This window comes from Gasterosteus aculeatus, chromosome 10, assembly GCF_964276395.1.
Source record: "Gasterosteus aculeatus chromosome 10, fGasAcu3.hap1.1, whole genome shotgun sequence".
In the NCBI taxonomy this organism is placed as follows: Eukaryota; Metazoa; Chordata; class Actinopteri; order Perciformes; family Gasterosteidae; genus Gasterosteus; species Gasterosteus aculeatus.
Window position 1 is genome coordinate 7,019,944 of NC_135697.1, and position 19,610 is coordinate 7,039,553.

The window sequence follows — 19,610 nt, forward strand, 5'->3', positions numbered from 1 at the left end:
GAGCAGTGGTTCAACACAATGGGGGCCTGCTTGCAGACAACACCGCTGACAGACAACCACACAAAAGGGCCTGTGAATGGGAAGGAGGCTCACGCACACGCACGGGAACACACAAACACACATTGGAAAGAATAGAGCAGTTTGTTTGTTTGTGTGTGTGTGTGTCGTTGCCCACAAGCCAACATGTTTGATGACGACATCCGAGTGTGCACAGATACACTTCATAAGTCATGCTCATGCAGACGCATTCACCCTGTAATAAGCTTTGAATGCACGGCGCTGCGTGTGTGTGACAAACACACGTCTGTAGATTTGCATTTGTTTCAGAGCCAAAGTTCACTGCGTTCAGCCCTGCAGATGAAAGTTGTGGGTGAAACGTCGGTGCACACCCGTCTGTTTTCAGGCTTTTCGTGCATGAGTCAGAATAGGAAGATCTAATCTGTTTTTATTTACACAACTACCTGAGCAGTTGTGCACTGGTGTGTTTCGGTTCATCTCACCCGTCTCACCGCTGTGTGAAATGGCAAATCCGCTTTAAACTGAGAGGGTTAAAACCGCAGCTTTTTTTATGGATGTTGGTTGTCTGTACGGAAACACACCAGATCTCTGAACTCCATCCATTTTAATTCGACCAAACTCTACGTCATCTAATTCATACATTCAAGAGAAATTGCCCCCCAAAAAATATAATCCGGCCCATTTTTCAAAAATTGCACCAAATTTGTGCGGAGAAATCACGATAACAAATCCAATGTGGGAATTCCCACGTCCGTCCGTCCACCAGTCCTGTTGACCGGGACAGTGAGCGTGATGTGTAGAGGAGTGCTGCCGCCTGCTGTCGGACCAGAAGAAAAGCCACTCGAGGTCTTCGTTCAGTCTCAGCAGCAGATGGCAGCACTTCACGGCCCTCGAACACATTTCTACTGTAACATAAACCACAAAGTCCCAGAGCTCACGACTATCTAGAGAGAAAATATGATTTGATATGATTGAGTGAAGAAAGAGAAAAGTCAGTGGCTGTTTGATCTCCTTTTCTCAAATTGTTCATACTCACAACAGTTAATGCCGAAGTTAATTTAGCTATGTGTCTGAAAAATCATAATATAGTGCAGAGTTACAACCATAGACTTAATTTGTCGTTACTTTAAAAAAAGAAAAACAATAATGAACTAGTTTGGCCATAATACAAATCCACTGAAGTATTGTAATCTATTAACTCAATGGAATATTTGGGTGAACTGGACTTTTTTTGTAACAAAAGCATAAAACAATAAAATAGGAATTTGTTTGCTGGTTCTGAAGAGAAAAGGTTTGCTTGTTCAATTCAACGACCGATATGGAGACGAGTTTGTTCTGACCGTCATCAGAAGAGCGTTCTACCACAGAAAAGTGGACAAAAAAGGGTAAAGCAATATCAAAGTTTTATTCTTAAAATGTAGTATAGAGAGGAACAGTAGTACAATTCAGACAGAAAAAAGGAGAATGTAGTTCCGTCTTTGAAAACCTTTGATAAAAACGTAAAAAGAGTAACCTGAATTTGCTCTGTGTTCGGAGGGCACTGAGGCGCGGCCCAAGTTTTGCATCACTGTTAAAAGTTCGAGAGAAATTGAAAAATACAACCTTTTGCAACAGCGTAAAAAAATACAGCTGGGGAAAAAAAACCTCTGCTTTAAATCTGTAGTGTTTTTGCTTCGTTTTCTGTGTTGTTTTTTTTGTCCACATAACAAATACAGCATAAAATCTAAAATGATACATCATAGTTTTGAGTTTCATTCATTACAGTAAAATCAGTAGGATGGTATAGTATCAAAAGAACAAACAAGACAACAGGAAGGTGAAATGAGCAAGCACACAGCGTGAACAGAGAGCGAACGAGGAAGGAGAACGTTCACGGAAATAAACCACCAGGCCAAAAAGGTTTGGAGCTGACCGACAATGTGATCCATTAAGTAAATCCACTGGTTAAATAATATATTCTTCATATATATATTTATATATTTATCTCATATAATCTCCACGTATATAGATATATATATATATATCTGTCCATAACATAACCCCTCCCACAGTGATTTGAAGGTAAAAGTGACGGGAAGAGGATGAATATTTGTAGGACTTAAAATATATCTTCTTCCACTGAGAGTAAAGGAAGGTTACACATCTTCTGCATCATTAGCACGTCAGTATAAACTGTGTATTCCACTGCATATGAACAGATACTGCTGTTCCAAGGTTTTAACCCGCAAACAATCCGCGTTTCTTTAGAAAATATGTGCTTGATGAAATAACAAAAGGAGAAAAGGAAACATCTGTGGAAAAGGACAAAATTAAACGAAAAATATGTATCCAGGGTAAAGTGAATGATTCTGTAGCATAAAAACATTTTAAAAATCTCAACAATTACAGACACAAGCAAGGATTTTCTACACTAAGCAAGTTGTCACCTGGCTTTTCTCATACATCATAGCTCAACAATAATTAAAACAACAATTTTGGTTGGACAAATAGAAATTAACAGTCTTGATTGCATTTTGGAGTCAATATATAATATTAAATAACAAAAACAAAATGTCTTAATAAAAAAAGTTGTGCATTGGAAGAAAGACACAACAGTTTATATAGTTCCATTCAGACCCGCTTTTGGGGAAACGAAGAAAAAAAAAATGATTTTCATGAACACAAAAGGTAAGTGCGTGTCTATGAGGCGCCATAGAGCTTCACTTTTTTGGAACAAAGTATTTCTACCCGGCAGACCTAAAGAAATAAGAACATACCTACATCAAAATTAAACCGGTGACATTTCGCTTAACTTTTACACATGAAAACTGGAGTTCGGTCAGACGTTACCATCAGGCATCATGACGTTCTGCTTTCTTCTCACAATGGTCAAGTGATTCAAAATATAGATATATATAAACTGTATTTACTTTATAACTCGGTACCAAATATAAACAAACGTATACAGGTATTGATGTCCACTTAGGTCCTCGAAATTTCAATTACAAGTACTGCCGGTAGTTCTACAAAATGGTGTGTGTGTGCATTCAATAAAATAAAAAGCTTAAAAACAATGGCAAAGCATACCTGATAGTCGCCGTAGCACAACAGTGTTCTATAGTTTAAGCTGATTACATATGTATAACTGAGTCAGTTTAAGCTTTATGATTATAAACATCATATATAGCCTTTAGGTCCAGTATTCTGCGACAAGCATTACAGCACCAAACGTTTCGTCATTTGGCAAAATTCAAGCTTTAAGTGAAAGTCAAATGCTTTTGTTTAATAATAAAGTGTTACTGTGACGCTGTGATTTGTATAAAGCTAGCAATAACATTTCCCCTTGTACTTTCGCTTTTTTTAAAATTCATATTATTTCCCGCTTAACAAAAAAAAAAAAAAACTCATCTCTTTTCTTTTTTCTCAGCGTATTCAGTAGTTTTTGCTTCCTGCTAAATCTTGGTGTGCGGTCTGTTTGGCACAATATCACAGCTCTCTTAAATTAATCATAAATATGGCTGTGATACATTAGAGTCGCAAAACAGATTTTTTTGGTTCCAAGATTTGTACAGGGAAAGAAAAAAAAGAAAATTTAAAGAATATAATATTTAGCGCATCTAAACAAGATCTACAGAGCAAAGTAAAATCTTCTTGTGGACAATAATGCTCTTCTGTGTACTTCTACAAGCACAAAGCAATATATACGTTCAGATTGTGCAGAAAGCAACAGCCATGACTGTGCCTCTGCTCGCAGACAAAAAACACAATAAAAACAATTATCAATAAGACCATAATAACCTCTTCATAAATTAAATAATTAACATTTTGCTTTTTTTTGCTTTTTTTTTTTTTTAGATGATTGGCCTACCCCCCCAACTGAAAAACTACATCACCACCCTGCCCGACTCCCCCCACCCCGAAAAACAGGAAATAAAATACATCACCAAAAACCTGATTCATCATATTATTCGTGGATAGACTCGTTCTTTCGTGGGCTCTGGGCCCAGAGTTGGACACATTTAACAATAATAAAATCTGTACATCTTGGAGTTCCCACTACGAAAGCCTTTTTTTTTTTTTTAATCCATCTCTTTGTCATATACTTGCACAATTAAGTAACCTCAGGGTTTGATAGCACTTTGGAGTTGATTGTTTACCAGCTAGTTTTTGTATACATATATATTAAACATCAACTTTTTTTGTTTTGTTTCTCAAGCTTGTTAAAATTCTTAGTCCTCTTCCGGGGCAGCACCAGCGTTGCCCTCACCCCAATTTGATTGGTCGTTGTTGGTAGGCTCCTCCCCATCCAGGTCCTCTCCTTCCTCGCCTTCGAAGTCTTCGTCACGAGGAAACTCCATGCCCTCGATGCCCTCCTGAGTTGCCTGGTGCGAATCGGCGCAGTCCGCACACACGCCGTAGCGCCGCGAGCCGTGACGGATACCGACGCTGGCGGCAAGCATGAAGATCTTCTTACACACCATGCACTTGTACTTTTTGTCCTTCTTGTGCACCTGTGGGAGGGAGAGAAGGAGAGTCAGGTGGCCACCCAAAGTTTAGATTCACTATTCCCCTTTTTACTAGTTCTTTACATCACCAGGTAAAGTCTTATTAACGAAAATCTTTGCCGTGTCAGATGAGTCAGTTGGGCCAGCAGTTTCCTTTTGTTGCCAGTCTTTGAAGCTAAGCTAATCAGTAACTAGTGGTAGCTTCAGGGCTGCATGTCGGCGTGGTGGTTAGCACTGTCGCCTCATAGCAAGAAGGTGCGGGCTTTGAAACCCCAGCGGCCTTTCAGTGTGGAGTTGGCGTGTTCATAGTCGTACGTTTCTGCTTTGGAAAGTACTGCGTTGCACTGACTCCCTCCAGCAAACATGAACCCTGAGACTGGGTGCAAAGGCCCGTTCATTTATTCACATGCCCTTTGGCTACTGCACTGCAACAGGAGCTACTCTTCGCGGGGGGGGGTTAGGCAGGCGCAAAATGGCGGATGCCCATCATGTTCAGGGGGGGGGGGGGTAGAAGAGAGGAATGGATCCTGTGTGGACTCACCAGGGAATGTCTCTTTACGTGCTCACGGCGGGTGAACAGCTTGCCACAGATGTCGCAGCTGAAGGAACGCACGCCTGAATGGATGATCAGGTGCCTCTTGAGCGTGCGCCGGTGCTTGGCGATGTAGTTACAGTGCGGGCACTTGAGCTTATTGAGGGCTAGGTGTGAAGACTCGCCTGGAAAGAGACAGAGGCAAAACAAAAAACAGGCACGTGGAGTGATTTAGTAACTTGTTTTAATAGAATGTACAACATCAGTTTAAAAAAAGGTTTGTTCTCGTATTGATACGACTCAACTGGAAGAACAAACTGCACATGGAAGACTGATCATCCACGGCTACACTTTCATCTATGGATCCTGTAATAAGAGAGCGGTGCACCAGCAACCAATACCCCGCTTATTAAATCAGTTAGGATGCAGTAGCCTACAGAGAGAATAAGACACCACAAACAGTCACAAAAAACCTTTAGTCACAGATTGTCGATTATTGTGGCCGCTACGTAAACCTCAGCATACAGCCACTGTTGCTAAGTAACTGGTCCCTGTTTCTAATGGGGTCTACAGGTCTACTAGGGATTCATCCTGGCAGTGGATATGAAGCTTCAACATGGATCTGCTGGTACTACATTGTTGAAGTGCATCCAAATTGTTGACATGTTCAATAACATGATCTAACGTCGAAGAGAATGCAAAATGTAGACGCATTCCTGCATCATACATTCATATTGATTAATATATACAACATGGTCATATGATATGCCACACTTAAAAAAACAAAAAACAAGATGTCCTCACACCAGCTTGGTCTTCATTAACCTTCCCTGGATGTCCATGCTAAGAGGACAGCTGGGCTTCCAAACAAATATTCAATGTACTGATTTCGAAAAGACTCCAAAGAGAGCGGCTGGTCGTCAGTGTTGAACATGGCCGAGCCTTTTCTCTGAGCCAGGCTGCACACAACAGAGGCGTTGTTGCAGCAGGTTGCTAAGGGGAGTAGTGGGGAGGAAGGGTTGATGAAAAGCAGGTCACCTGTGTATTTCCCCGTATGTGTGTGTGTAACACAATGTGAACAGGCTTTTCACTTTCACTACTTGGTATTGCAAATACTGAGCAGACCAAAAATTCTTAAGCAGCGCTGGTTTCAAATCAAATAGTTATTCCTTTCGGTTTCTTGGGAAAAAAAAAAAAAAAAGGATAATTTCATAGTTTTAGATGAATAATTAGGTCTACAGGTGTGAGGAGCGACCCTGTTGCCTCTGCAATGAATTGGGGGAGAGTAGTTTTCCTTAATAGCACAAGCAAATAACTTGAGTTTGAGGCTTGAAAATGAACAACATTAACAAAATGAACAAAGACAAACGTCTACTTCTGATACACTTGTGCTCTGACACCCAAATGTGTTTCATTTGGCCAATATGAACACTATGGACTTTAACCATTCATCTGCCATGCTTTGTACATAGACGGACATGCTGAGAATAAGACATGTTTGCACCACAGGGTCACGCAGGTCACGCATGCATATGTATGCTAGTCAACCACAAACCGTGGAATAGAAACTGGCTCATATTAAAAGGAGAACACTGACTGCACTGCCCACACCGAGAAGTTACATTTTGTTTAAAAGATAGTTTCATTGAAGCAGTCCGTTTATTTTTCATTTTCATTTTGCGGTGGTCTGGAGGGCGTCTTACCGTTCTCCCAGGACTCCCCTTGTGGTAAATCCTGGATGATGCTATACTGGAACTGATTGGCCAGCTCTGGGAAAGGGGGGAGGGGGGAAGCGAGAGAGGGAGAAAGAGATGAGAGGCGGTTGAGAGCCTGGGCCGCGGAGGGGAGGGGGGTGCACACCTCACAACGCCCTGTGTACACAACGAGCCGCCCCCCCCCAACCACCCCTCCACATGAGACAATGGAAGCTTCAGTTAACAACATAGGCAAACACACACACACACACACACACTACCCTACTATATGTAAAGCAGTAAGTTCCCTGGCCAGGGAACCAACCTGTAGTGTAACCAGGGCTCCAGCCGGGGGGGGGGGGGGGTAATCAGGGTAGAGCCGTCACTCCGGCTCAGCTTACACTCAGCTTTTGTAGGCACTTGTGTGAGAGCACCTGTGTGTGTCCGGTTCCCCCAGCATCAGCGCTTAGAGGCCATTAAAGACACGCCCCTGTGTGTGTGTGTGTGTGTGTGTGTGTGTGTGTTCATTCTCCCTAGGTCAATATTTGGAATAGTGAGGACAGCCCCAGTGCATTAGAGTGGATTAGGGAGGGAAGGGACTGCCCATGGCGGCTTTGCACCTCGAAGGGATTGGAGAGGTTATTGTGCGCGAGTGTGCGTTCATGTGTGCGCCTCAGCAGAGACTAGTGTGTATGCAAACGTATTCAACCTTCTCTGTGCGTCAGTGTGCCGCACGCAGCCTTCAAAACAATCCAATAGTGTAGTTTGGAGAAGACCCACAGATTTATTGACTGAGAACAGACAGCAAAAACAAAGTACTCATATAATTGAGATCAAACCTCCCTTTAAACGCTCGTTTTCCCCACGAAACGCATTCCGGTCACTCAGCAAACCGTCTTCAGCAAAGTGTCTCAAACGTTTTGTCCAGCAATTGGTAGGCGTGGTCCTGTACGTTTATATTTGTCTAAGAACATCTTTAAAAAGACAATATTAAAAAATATACCATAAAGAAAAACGTCAAAGCTAACACCCATTTCAAAGTGCCGACAGCAGAAAGAAAACCATCATTTGGGTTACTGTGCCTCCATCCTTGAAGCATGACAGCGCGGCTCATACTAAAGCAAAATGAAAGCCAAACGAGTGACCTCACTGTGGGAAACTGGGACGGCTCAAATTGGCGGATGACTGCTCACAGGCGCAGACAGAAATATGTGCTGTGCAGTTCGAGAGCGTCTCACAACCAGAGCAGTTGGATTTCTGTGCCTCTTCCGGTCAGTGTGCAGAACGATAGACCATCCCTCCGACTGGCTCTCTGACTGTGTTACAGAATAATCTAATAGCCCTCAGCAGACATTCTCCTTTTGTCTCGTGAAGCAATATTTTGTGACGGGGTAACTGGCATTATAGACACGTCATGTGAGACACATCATAACAAATGAGCGCTGTGTGCAGCACGAGCCTCGTGAAGCAACAACAGAGCATGGAACTGCCCTTATATGTAGACTGAAAAATGACATTTTTAGTTGGGTGCTTTGGTGTATGCACCACCATAACTGGAGGAAATTTAAGCTACAGATGACGTGCAAAAAACCACGTCCATGGAAGCACTTCCCCAACGATGTCTTACAAGAACTGAAACAGAAAAAAAGACATTTGGAAAATACTGTTCTTATGAGAAGTGAAGGCTCAATGCAGTGCAAGTATCAGGTCACTAAAAAATTAAACACAACTTTATCAATTTATAAAATATATCCGCTTTGCCACTTCATTCATTGTTAGTGGCCAAAAAGAAAATCAGAATAATGAGTTTCTCTTTTCTTCCCCAAACTCTGGACATCCCTTCTCACACATTTTAAACAATAGTGAGCCCTTACGGCAACTAAATGTTCACAGATCTATAAACAAACTGCTACGACTGCACTGTAAGAGTGAATGAATGGACTGTTGAGCGCAGGGTGAACTCTTTCCTTGAAACCTTTTACGGAGACTTACAGCCTACTTCAAGGCTTCACCACATCTTTATTTGGAAGCGGAGTATACATTAGGTAGAGTTATGGAGCTGAAGAACACCGATCCATGAGGAGGGTTCGCACACATGCAGATAAACTAACGGAGCGTCTCTCAGGGCTGTTACAACACCGGATCCCTTCGTGCACGTTAAAATGAGCCGTAGGAGGAGCTCAAGGCACCAAGTGCATTTTGGGAGGCCCGGGGGTAGAAATGTTTCACCCCCGCAGTCTTCCTCGTCCTGCATTAGAGACGACATCTTACACAAGTTGTGCACACAAGATGAAGTTCCGTCTCTCTCTTCTCACACACACACACACACACACACACACACACGCACACACAGGTCCCGCCCCCACCCATCCACACCACTCCACTTGCGATATCATTAGGGTTACATGGAGTGCCCCGCTTAATGGTGCCGACCGAAGCAGATCGTAATCTCTCCGCCCGGCTCAAGCTAAGAGCGCCTCGCCGTGTGAGGATGGGATGGATGGAGCGAGGGATGGATTACAGAGCAGGAAAGTGCAAGGTATGAAACGGGACGGAGAAGGGGAAAGCCCACAAAACCACAGCGTTTACTTCTGTGATACCGACGTGAACCATTGAGGTGCTGCAGCATCATCGAACAACAATAAATAATGTATTTTGTTTTGTTTCTTCTCCTAAACAACTTTCAGCAGCGGCGTGGCAACACAAAGCACTCCAGGTGGGCGGGCGTCTTGTGAGCCCCCTGCTCGGGAGTGATTCGTGCAGATCATAGCCAGCAGTTATTCGCTTGGATGTGCACGGCAGGTTAAAAGCTAGTTGCAAGCACGCATCCTATTAAGTGTAAACGCTGATCAAACCCTGAAAATCCCTACTTTTTTGCACAGTGAATACTAATTGTATCCACAGCGGAGCTTCTATTAGCATCCAATCTGTGAGCATGCATGGAACATGATTAACCAAGTCACTAGATGCTGACAGGCCACTCATTTAAAACGAGTAGTGATGGGAAAAGGTTTTAAAAATGTAACTATTAAATCGCAGGATTTCTGTGATTAATTGAATTCTGCGCAAAAAATCAATAAAAACAACTAATAATTAAACTAGTGTATTGCAGAGTTTTAGCAGAATATAAAAAGGCCTTTTTTGAGCAACAGCAAGGTGATATTAATCAGTTTTTTTTCTGAACAGGTACTAGAAGAAAAATTTCTTTAATCAGGAAACAGCATAAGGCAGCTTATGTTCAGTAGCAAGAGTAGTAGTAGTAGTTTAGAGTGAGGTAAGCTGGTCTAATAAAGGACTGTTTAGTCTGTAAAGACTGGTGGATTTCCTTTAAATCTCAAAGAAGAAAAAAAAAAAAAAAAAAAAAAAAAAAAAAAGAACGCTTTTAGTGATGCATTTATCCAATGACAAAATGAACATCCACTTTTACATCCATTCCTCAGACTTACTCCTCTGCAACGAGCCAGTTGCTGAGACACACAGGGTCATTCAAGTTTTCAGATGATATAGAACCCCTCTTCTTCTGAACAATGTGACCACCAAGAGAAAACCACCTTTCCTAGGAGGCAACATCTCCGCAAAAAATGTTTACAATGTACGTCTGCCCCTGGTCAGGGCAGTACCAGTAAAAATAGTCAGTAACAATCTCACATTACGCAAAAACGCAGCAGTATGTAACAGTCATAATACCCGGCTTGGGGTCCTTCGTAACTACCGATAAGGAGGCCCGAATGGAGCTCTCCGTACATTATGTAAAAGAGTCATTCATATTTGAGTGACTGTAAGTCACATGAACTTCTTCCTTTTATGCAGTGTGACTAATGGGAACAAGAATTTCATACTTGTGTATAAAGAATAAAAATAAAAACTAACGACTGAGGGCCGAAGAGTGTGAAGTTTGTGGAGAAGATCAAATGTGTGTGTCATACCGGCATTTTCGGAGAGGGAGGAGAAGTCCTCTCTGGGGTAGGAGGCAGAGGGCTGGAGGAACATCCCGTCAAACCCCTCCTCGGGCTCCGGTGGAAAGTTGTACACGAAGCGCCGCGTGGTGGTCTGCTTTTTCCTCCGCCCACTTCCCACCGCGGCATCCGGCGCCTCGCGCTTTATTGCCGCGGGGGCCGCGGCGGCGCCGCCTGTGGCCGGCCCGTTCCAGACGAACACCTGCCCCTGGCCACTCGCCGGCCGCGTTTCATTGGTCTCTGCGGAGTCCGACGAGTTGTCGTTGTGGTGGGTCCAGTTACCGGAGGCTCCGGGGGTCACGAGGGCACAGCCCTCTCCCCGAACCATCGTCACCTCGATGTCGCTCGTCTCGTCCTTCACCCGGGCACCTTCATCTTCTTCCTCCATCTCGTCCTTTCCTTGATTGTTGCTGGCCTTGATTGACAGCTTCGATAGGATGCTGGTGGCCCAGAAGTTGCTCGGCTTGCGGTCCAGCCCTCGGTGTCCCTCTTTGGACACCGTCTGCCTCTTGTTGTAGTCCACCACCACGGAGTCGGGGGCCTCCTGCTTGATGCTGATATTCAGGGCGTCCTTTATGAACGCCCTGCACGAATGTACAACCTCGGTCATCTGGAGGTAACTGGCGACGGACATCACCTCGATGGCGTTTTGGCTCGTGATCAGCAGGTTCCCGGAGTAGAGAAAGTCGAGGATAACGGAGAAGCCCTGCACAGCAGCGACATCCAGGTGCGTGACCGTGGCCTGGTCCTGGGCCTCGCCCTTGGTCAGACAGTAGAGGGTTTTGAAGTAGCGGCTGCCCGCCACCAGGATGTTCTTGTGCGCGCGGAACACCTGGCCCGAGACGACTATGTTGACGTCGCAGAGGATGCCGCTTTTGCGTTGCTTGTCCAGCTCCTGGAGAAGCTGGTAACAGTAGGAGTTCTCGTGGGGCTTGTTGCGGTAGTCTTCCTCTGAGCAGTTAGTGGAGGGGCTGCCGTTGTCCGAGGGCCTCATTGTCTCCTTTTGCACAAAAGGGAAGAAAGAAAGAAATATTATTGATAAAGAATAAAGAAGTCATTTTCTACAGTACGCAAACACGGACTTCCAAACAAAAACGTATGTTCCTTCACTGCAACCCTGTGAATAAGTAGCACAACACCCTCAGGGCACACTGCGTGCAACTGGCGCAACAGCCCTCGGGGCAAACAGGTTTGACAGGCTTCTGTTGAAGAGTAGGAAATGAGTCCACGAAAAGGCGCATCGAGGATTACTCTTTTATGAGAGGAGGTAATAACTAACACACTAAACGATTCCCAACACAAACAACGAAAACATCAGGACTAACTAATGGGAAAATGGATTCAGTCAATATAATGTTTAATAACCCCAGACACCTCTCACTCAAATGGCAAAGTATCTTGTGGCTTTAAATCAACCTGTGGAGAAAACTTAATGCCGATTGTTTCGTAGATAAAATCTTTTTTTTTATCCAATTGAATTCCATTGAAACTGTACTACAAAAATCTTGGCACGATGGTGTTTGTTTAGGTACCAGAGCCAGAAATGAAAATATGCAGCATAGTCACCTGCGGCTGTATTCACAGATTTGTGAGACTACTCTCCACCTGGAACATCTGATCAGTTAAAAAGTCTTTTGAGAATTAGATTTCCTTTAAAGCAATAACGAGGAATTGGTTTCATTTCCCAGGAGCATAATCTTAGGACTCCATTTGCGCTAACTCAAGAGAACGTGCTGCTTTTAGAAAACCTCTAGACAATGATTAATGAATTCAATATTCAATTTGGTCAACGTTAACCCCCCAAAGCTAGATCAGAAGATACGTTTGCAAGAATCAACATGGTATATTCAGCTTCTGTACAATACGATTCTCCCTTTCTTTCTCAAAATGTGCAGTGTGAATGTAAAATGGGCCATAATGAAACCCTGAAGACGGTCAACGAATGTCCACAGCGTGGTTGTCGACTGGGAGGAGAACTGGCAGACGCACAGAACTACCCTGTAACAGCCACCCTCCCCCTCCCCTGCTCCCCCTGACCAGGGCAACTGGCCAGCCTGGTACGGAGCAGAGGAGGAGTATTTACATGTGCATGCATACGCTTACAAATGTCCTGCACTGAAAAACACCGTCTATTGTACAAGTATGATATATTTCTTGATTTTAAAACACACACACACGTGTGTAGGATCGTGCATCTACGTCTCATTTTAGAATTGAGCAGCAGATGTCCTAATCCAGAATAATTCACATTGCTCGAGCTCTGCATTTTTGCCCCCTCCCACCACCGCCTTTGCAGCGCACACACTCATGCACACTCGCACACAATCACACAGAAAGCAAGCTGCCTACACGTACACACAGCTGGGGTTTCAGCTTGAGTAATTCAGATTAAATCCATTTCTCTGAGGTCCCCACCCAGCATCCACCCCCACCCCCTGCTCCCTCCACACTGCAGTGCTTGTGCAGAGCAGCCTGGCTATACAGGATAGTAAAGGGGGGCTTATCGTCCTCTGCCACAGCTGGAGGGAAGAGATGAAGAGGGATGGCGATGGAATCAGAGGCCAAATGTGCAAGAAAGAGAGGAGGATATATATATATATATATATATATATATATATATATATATATATATATATATAAATAAAATAAAAAAAGGGGACATAATAGCAGACAGGAGCAGATTAAAAAGTAGAAGCAGAGTCGATGGGAATACGTGTGAAAAAAAGATGGTGTGTTGGCAGTATAAAAGTGGAGAAAACAAAAATAGCGTGATAAAAGAAAATAGATTGAGAGACAGGGAGACCTTGAGCCTCAAGAATAAGGGCGGATGCAAAAATGTGGAGCAGAGGGGGACGGTGAAGCCAGCGCAGCACAGAGGAGTTGGGTCACCCCACTTTAGCCTTCACAATGGCCCGTGTTCTCCCCGAGGCTCATTGTCCACTCACTGTAGGCCTTTGTGAAAGGTTTTCGGCACTCACTCTCTTATTACACAGCAGCTCCCACTCGCAGGCATAGAGAAGGAGCCGGAGTGCGTGTGGGTGAGGCGAAAGGGATGGAAAATGATTTCATGATGTACACATCAAAGCCTCTGGAGGGCCATGCTCCTCATGTCGAGTGCCGTGTTGGAATATATTGGTGTAGTGAAAGGCATGGGCGCAAATCACAACAATAGGTGCTGGGTATTCTACCAAATGAGATTACATGCAGATTTTGCCGCTTTGCTTTTCACCATCGCGCTCATCTTTTGATGGGTTTAGTCCTAACAAAGCTGGTACAACAGCAAAGGAGAGCAAATGTGTTATAAATGCAGAAAATAAGGAGCGCTTTCTATTTTATTTGTAGTCTCAGGTTATCATTTCCATCTGCCCATCCGACCCCCAAGAATCCCCACAGCTTTTATCCATTACACACATTGCTGGGCAATGGGCCAAAGAGTTGTGAGGTGTGTGCATGTGCTTATTGGAGTCGGGTTAGAACAGCCTGGTACTGGATAAGTTGCACCATGCCGGCCTCATCCCCAGCAGCATCATCATCATCATCATCCTTTCTCCAGATGTGCCACGTGTGAGCTGGAAGCTTAAGAGAACCAGCAGCCCGACCCGGCACAGCAGACGCCGAAGGCAGAAACCAGCCCGAGCCAGGAGAGAATGTGGGGACAAATATCAACCTCCCCCAGTTGTGACGTGGCTAGGTTTTTATTTGAGCACCATTTGCTAGGGGTGGAAGAACGAGAATTCAAGAGATTCCAAGAGCGTGCTGGGAAAGAAAAATCCTTTAATCTAGCTAGGACAAAACGTACGGTGAACAGCCAATGAGAAATGATCTGCTGGAGGATTAAACTAACTAAGATGGCCATAAATTCAAGGTTACAGAAGCACTGCCAGTAGTCACACAAACTTTAACAGATCATGTGACATTCCCCATGCAACATAATGACCCACCGGACACTTTGTTTACCCCCTTTACGCACACATTCGGCCCAAACCCTCACTTGTCTACCCCCACCCTCAACCAACACAGTCCCATGACCAGCCCAGCCCTTAGGCCATCTCCACCGGTCCGTCCCCAACTTCCTACATTTACTGGAGTTTACCCCCCCCAGATCGCCTGTACCGAGATGCAAGAACAATACTGCAGTGTGTGTTTGGCCCAAGGTGTGGGAGGGCTGCACGGAGTGTCTCCCAGCCTCCTAACAATGCTCTGACAGAGAAGGCAGAGATAGGGGGGGAAGAAAACGAGGGGAGGGTCGAGTCACTGACAAATTCAAACAAGAAGAATTCCCCCTTTGGCTCCACCCTACCCAGTTCCCCTGACCTGTAGCCCCCAATAAACATCCCCTCTATCTGGCAGACATCAGACCGCTATGGGTGGGTCCCATTTTCCACTCGGGGAGACTCACTCTAAACAAGAAGCGTGATTGTCTTAACTAAAATGAGGGGGTGAGAACTCGTATGGGTCCAGTTTATCTGGAAAACATTTGTTTTGCCTACAAACTGAACAGCAATGCCTCCTTCATTAAGCCTCCTCCAGGACCGGTGGAATATCGGAGGCGTTTGGTGAACAGGTGTCTATATTACAGATATTACTTTTTTTTTTTTTTTTAAAGGTAGACAAGTATTTCAGCAGATGAGAGAGGAAGGGAGCTTAAGGGGAGGCCAGATGTGGAGGGAACAGAAAATGACACTAAGTTTAGTGGTAACATGCAATGTTCCTATATACATACTAAATGAAATTGACTCAAATATAGATACGTGATGTCATATTTCAGCCAAGTAATGAGTGGTCTACTTTTGCCGCTTAAGCGTAACCTTTTACCAGAGAGCATGGGGACAATTAAAGCACAAGACAGCATCTACAGAAGAAAAGGACAACGGCCCCCTTCTCCAAGGAGACCCACATTTACCACAGCTGCCATGCTATGCTTGGACTAATCAAGTTAGCTTTAACGAATGCAGCAGGGGCCTGACCGACGCCAGGAATGGGTGAATAGAACAAGACATTGACTCATAACACCAGAATTCCTTTTTAATGTACTACTTCACAACACCACCTTACTTAACATGCACTGCTGCTAATTATTTCAACGGTACTGTAAATACGAGGATTGCATTCATATGCAGTCACATGAGGAGTAAAATAATCTGCTGAAGATCTGAACTGCAAAAAGTAAATCAATAATAATCAGATTTAATTCATTTCCAATAATGTAGCACTGGGACTTTATTGTCCCAGTGCTACTCTACATGAGGAAATGGATTGGATAACCTCCGTGTCTGGGGTCCTTGTTGCTAAGGAAAAGCCACACCAAGCCCATAATCCCCCCCCCGTACTGCCCTCCTTAGCCATTAGAGATGTGCACAAGTTAGTAGATCACTTTAAGTCATTCTGATTAGTGATTGCGTGGGCAAAGGAAGGAACTAAATGTAGTGGTGCAATCCTCTTCGCTCACCAATTAAAGAGTCCAATAGCACCCCGCTCCTAATTCCCCTGACAGCCCAGACCACCAGGAGGTCGGATGTGGAAACGCGCAAGTAACAGAAGTAACTCTACATTTGTTTTTGTTGGAAAGATGACTGAGGGGAGAAATGCCCTTTGACACCAGATTGTTACGGCAAATATGCACTCCCTGTTTTACGAGGTCTCTGAAGGAGTGGGGTAGACGCGTTGCCTACACTGCAATAAAAAGAATGAACCCATAAAGCCCATATGCTCGTCAACAGACATGGTTCCAATATGGCTTGGTTGTTTTGAATGATAAGCAACCAATAGAAGTCTACTGTCAATAACTTTACACCCAGCTCAAGCTCGCGGTCAAAACATAGTCTTGATATGCCATTTAGATAAAGAGGGGAAACTTCCCAACACTTAATGTTGTGTATAAAGGGGATGGCGGCTGGATGAAATATGCCCCAAAAAGTACAACCCCATCGCCCATTAATTCAGAAATATATGGACGACAGGGTCAGGTGATGCCCTATCATCTATTTCACTAATTCATGCCTATTCATGTGGGCCAGGCAAGCTGTCAGCCTGCAGGCAACTTGATTTACTCTCCACCTCTTGTCCAGCCCTGCAAGTGACACCATGTATGGATTTTGGGGGGTCATCCTAGCACAATGCCTCTAATTTAGCTCCCCAAAGGGAGGAGGAGGAAGAAGAAGAAGAAATGCGCCAGAGGTCACCCGGGAGTGCGAGCCAGGAACACCGCATGATGAGAGGCCAAGAGGAGGGGAGGAAGGGGGGGAGGCGCAGGGGTGCGGTTCCCCAAAGGCTGCCAGGGTCAAGCCCCTGCCATTGTGTGACCTCTGGCCGGCTAGCAATCAAGACAGATGCAACAAAAGCGCTCGCTGTATTGCATCGTTACGATTGTGTGCATCGGAAAGTGTCATACTGTGGAACATTTAGACTGTCCCTTGTTTTTAAAATGACGGGTTTAGACGGTTCTAAGAAAGTTAAACGTCGTTTGTGACGTGCGAGGAACATTAAACCGTGAAGGAGCAGCCTCCGGGGTGACAGTAATTAGCTAGCAGGTGTCACACTGGAGTACCGGTTTGTGCGAGAAAACTTGACTGATACGTCGGCAGAGACTCACTTTTGGGACGGCAACTGAAGCGGGAGAGAGTTGAGCCAAAAGTGTTTTGTTTCCCTCCCCCCCCTTCTCTCTCTGTTCTTAAGCTGTCCAGTACCGGTTAGGCGACAATAGTCTTTCGGGGGCTTTCCCAGGCAGTCCAATCTAACGCCACCTCCGGCTACAGCGACGCTACAGAGCGGCTAAGCTAGCTGTTAGCTCAGGTTAGCAGGCTGATGCTAGCCTATCAGCCGGGAGAAGGGATTGCGAAGCTTAAGTAAAAGCCTACCTAGCCCCCCCTCCCCATTCGCTATGTTTAAGAAGTTGGAAAAAAAAGCCGTTTTTACCGACAAACAAAACCGATATAGACACATCTGGCGAAGAATGTACGGCCAGCATTTCAGGTTAAGTAGCGTTAGGTAACGAAGAAAAATCGTCACGGACTCGGAGCTAACGTTACCTGTTTGGTGGGGTCATTTCTCCCGTGCTCCGAAGACAGGTGATGTCTCAGCAGCAGGGCCCGCTTGTAGTTGCGGCTGCCTTTGACAAGATCGTCGCTGTTTTTAGTGGCAATGTTGTGACACCAAGAACAGGACATTAGTCCCGTCTCCTGGCAAAATTTGAGCCATGGGAATTCTTGCAACCACTTCGCGTGGAATAACGAGTGTTTCTGAAGCAACGTCTGCGGTCTCATCTCCACCCCCGATTTCCTGGATCCCGTGTCGGCCCCGTTCGCCCCGCCGCTTCCCGACTCTCGGCCGTCCGCGTCGCTGGGACCGTTTCCCTCCGTCGAGCTGTTGCCCTCCCCGGACCCGTCCTCTCCTTCCAGCGAGCCGACGCGATCGTCGCCGTCCCCGGCTGCGGAGCTGCCCTCTTCCGGGTCCTCTTCTTCCTCCTCCGCCTCGGGTTCCGTGCTATCGCTGACAGACCCCGCGCCCTCCACTCTCTTCTGCGATGATCCCTTCGCCCCGAGATCGCTGTCCTCGTCTTGATCCGGCCTGTTCCCGTTAAAATGTCGGTCTTGACAGGCCGGGGCCTCCCAGCTGTTACAGTTACCCCCACCGATACCGCCGCAACCCGTTACCCCGGCTGATCCACCTCCTCGGAAAGCCAGCGACCTGCGGTTTCTCTCACCGGACATTTTTTTTTTTAAATATATATTACAATCTTCACTTTCTCAGCAGTATTCCCCTCCGACGAAAATAATGTATTTATAAACGATGTGTTTTCCGGAAGAGATGGACCGTCGTCGTTGCCTTTCTCCGCTTTGGCCCTCCCGGTGAGAGTATGTAGGTTATGCGGAAATAAATAAAGGTTTTAAACGCATAATGAATTTCAGGGTTCTCGCTGCGTCCGCGCAGGCCCCGCAGAGGTCGAATGGCAACGACTTTCTTCCCCACAATGCACCTCGACCAGAGAAAGGGGGGCTGGAGAGGGAGGGGGCGGCATTTAAAGGAAGATGGGGCTCTGTTGAGCAGCGAGGGGTCTTTTGTTTTTTGAAGGCTGCGCCCTTTTTCTGGACGCTTTAAATCTTTTAACTTTTCTTGTTTTCTCGGACTGCCAAGATATTGTTATAATATTTATCGAGGAATATAGGAACTAACTTGTCTTCGGTCTGCAGTCCTTTGTTGAATTTAATTTAATTTACTAAATAACAATAAATGAAAAAAATACATATACATATGGAAGTGTAGTTCTATGCAGTTATATGAGTGCATAAACTGTGATAATATAAATACATAGATAAAAATGCTTATTATAGTTCCATTACATTAATATTGACATTCCACTAAAGTAACAAAAGCATGTACAAGCATGATGCAGAGTGTCTGTCAACAAAGCTTGTAGTATATTTGCTGTTTTTATTTCTTATCAAAGATGTGTGTGTGTGTGTGTGTGTGTGTGTGTGTGTGTGTGTGTGTGTGTGTGTGTGTGTGTGTGTGTGTGTGTTAAATAATGAATAGATAAATATAGGCCGTGGTTTTAGTGAGGTCATCGGCTGATGTGCGATCGCGTAGACGTGAAATGGCAACCTTAAGTGATCATTACGATGTTATAGCCTGAAGTATTCTACTTAACAACCTTCGGGTCCAGCAGGTGGCCCTCTTTCATGAGAATGTCTCTCTCTCCCTCTTGCTGTGTATGTGCTTGACCTAGTTGGATATGAGGTTTCAATTCTGTCCAATTAAGGGCTTTGCACATGAAGTGTGAACAGCGGTTGGATTTAAATCTTAAGTCTATGGTTTTAATTCAAGTTTTGATTCTAATAAAGTGGCGGTTGTCTTCCACTGTAATGGTTAAATCCCCACGTGGGGTATAAGGCACGTATTGTATGTACAATAGCACATCTACTTAGTC

At 44.9% G+C, this 19,610-nt stretch overlaps 1 protein-coding gene across 1 annotated transcript; it reads right to left on the reverse strand.

The window, feature by feature from the left end:
- Window positions 1-1,404: 1,404 nt before the first annotated feature.
- Window positions 1,405-18,708, reverse strand: zbtb10 (zinc finger and BTB domain containing 10). Its single transcript, XM_040188697.2, has 5 exons — window positions 17,713-18,708; window positions 10,655-11,684; window positions 6,738-6,803; window positions 5,044-5,219; window positions 1,405-4,508 (listed from the first exon to the last, which is right to left on the reverse strand). The coding sequence occupies exons 1-5, from the start codon at window positions 18,391-18,393 to the stop codon at window positions 4,227-4,229; spliced, it is 2,235 nt and encodes a 744-aa protein (XP_040044631.2). The 5' UTR covers window positions 18,394-18,708; the 3' UTR covers window positions 1,405-4,226.
- Between the last annotated feature and the right edge of the window lie 902 nt (window positions 18,709-19,610).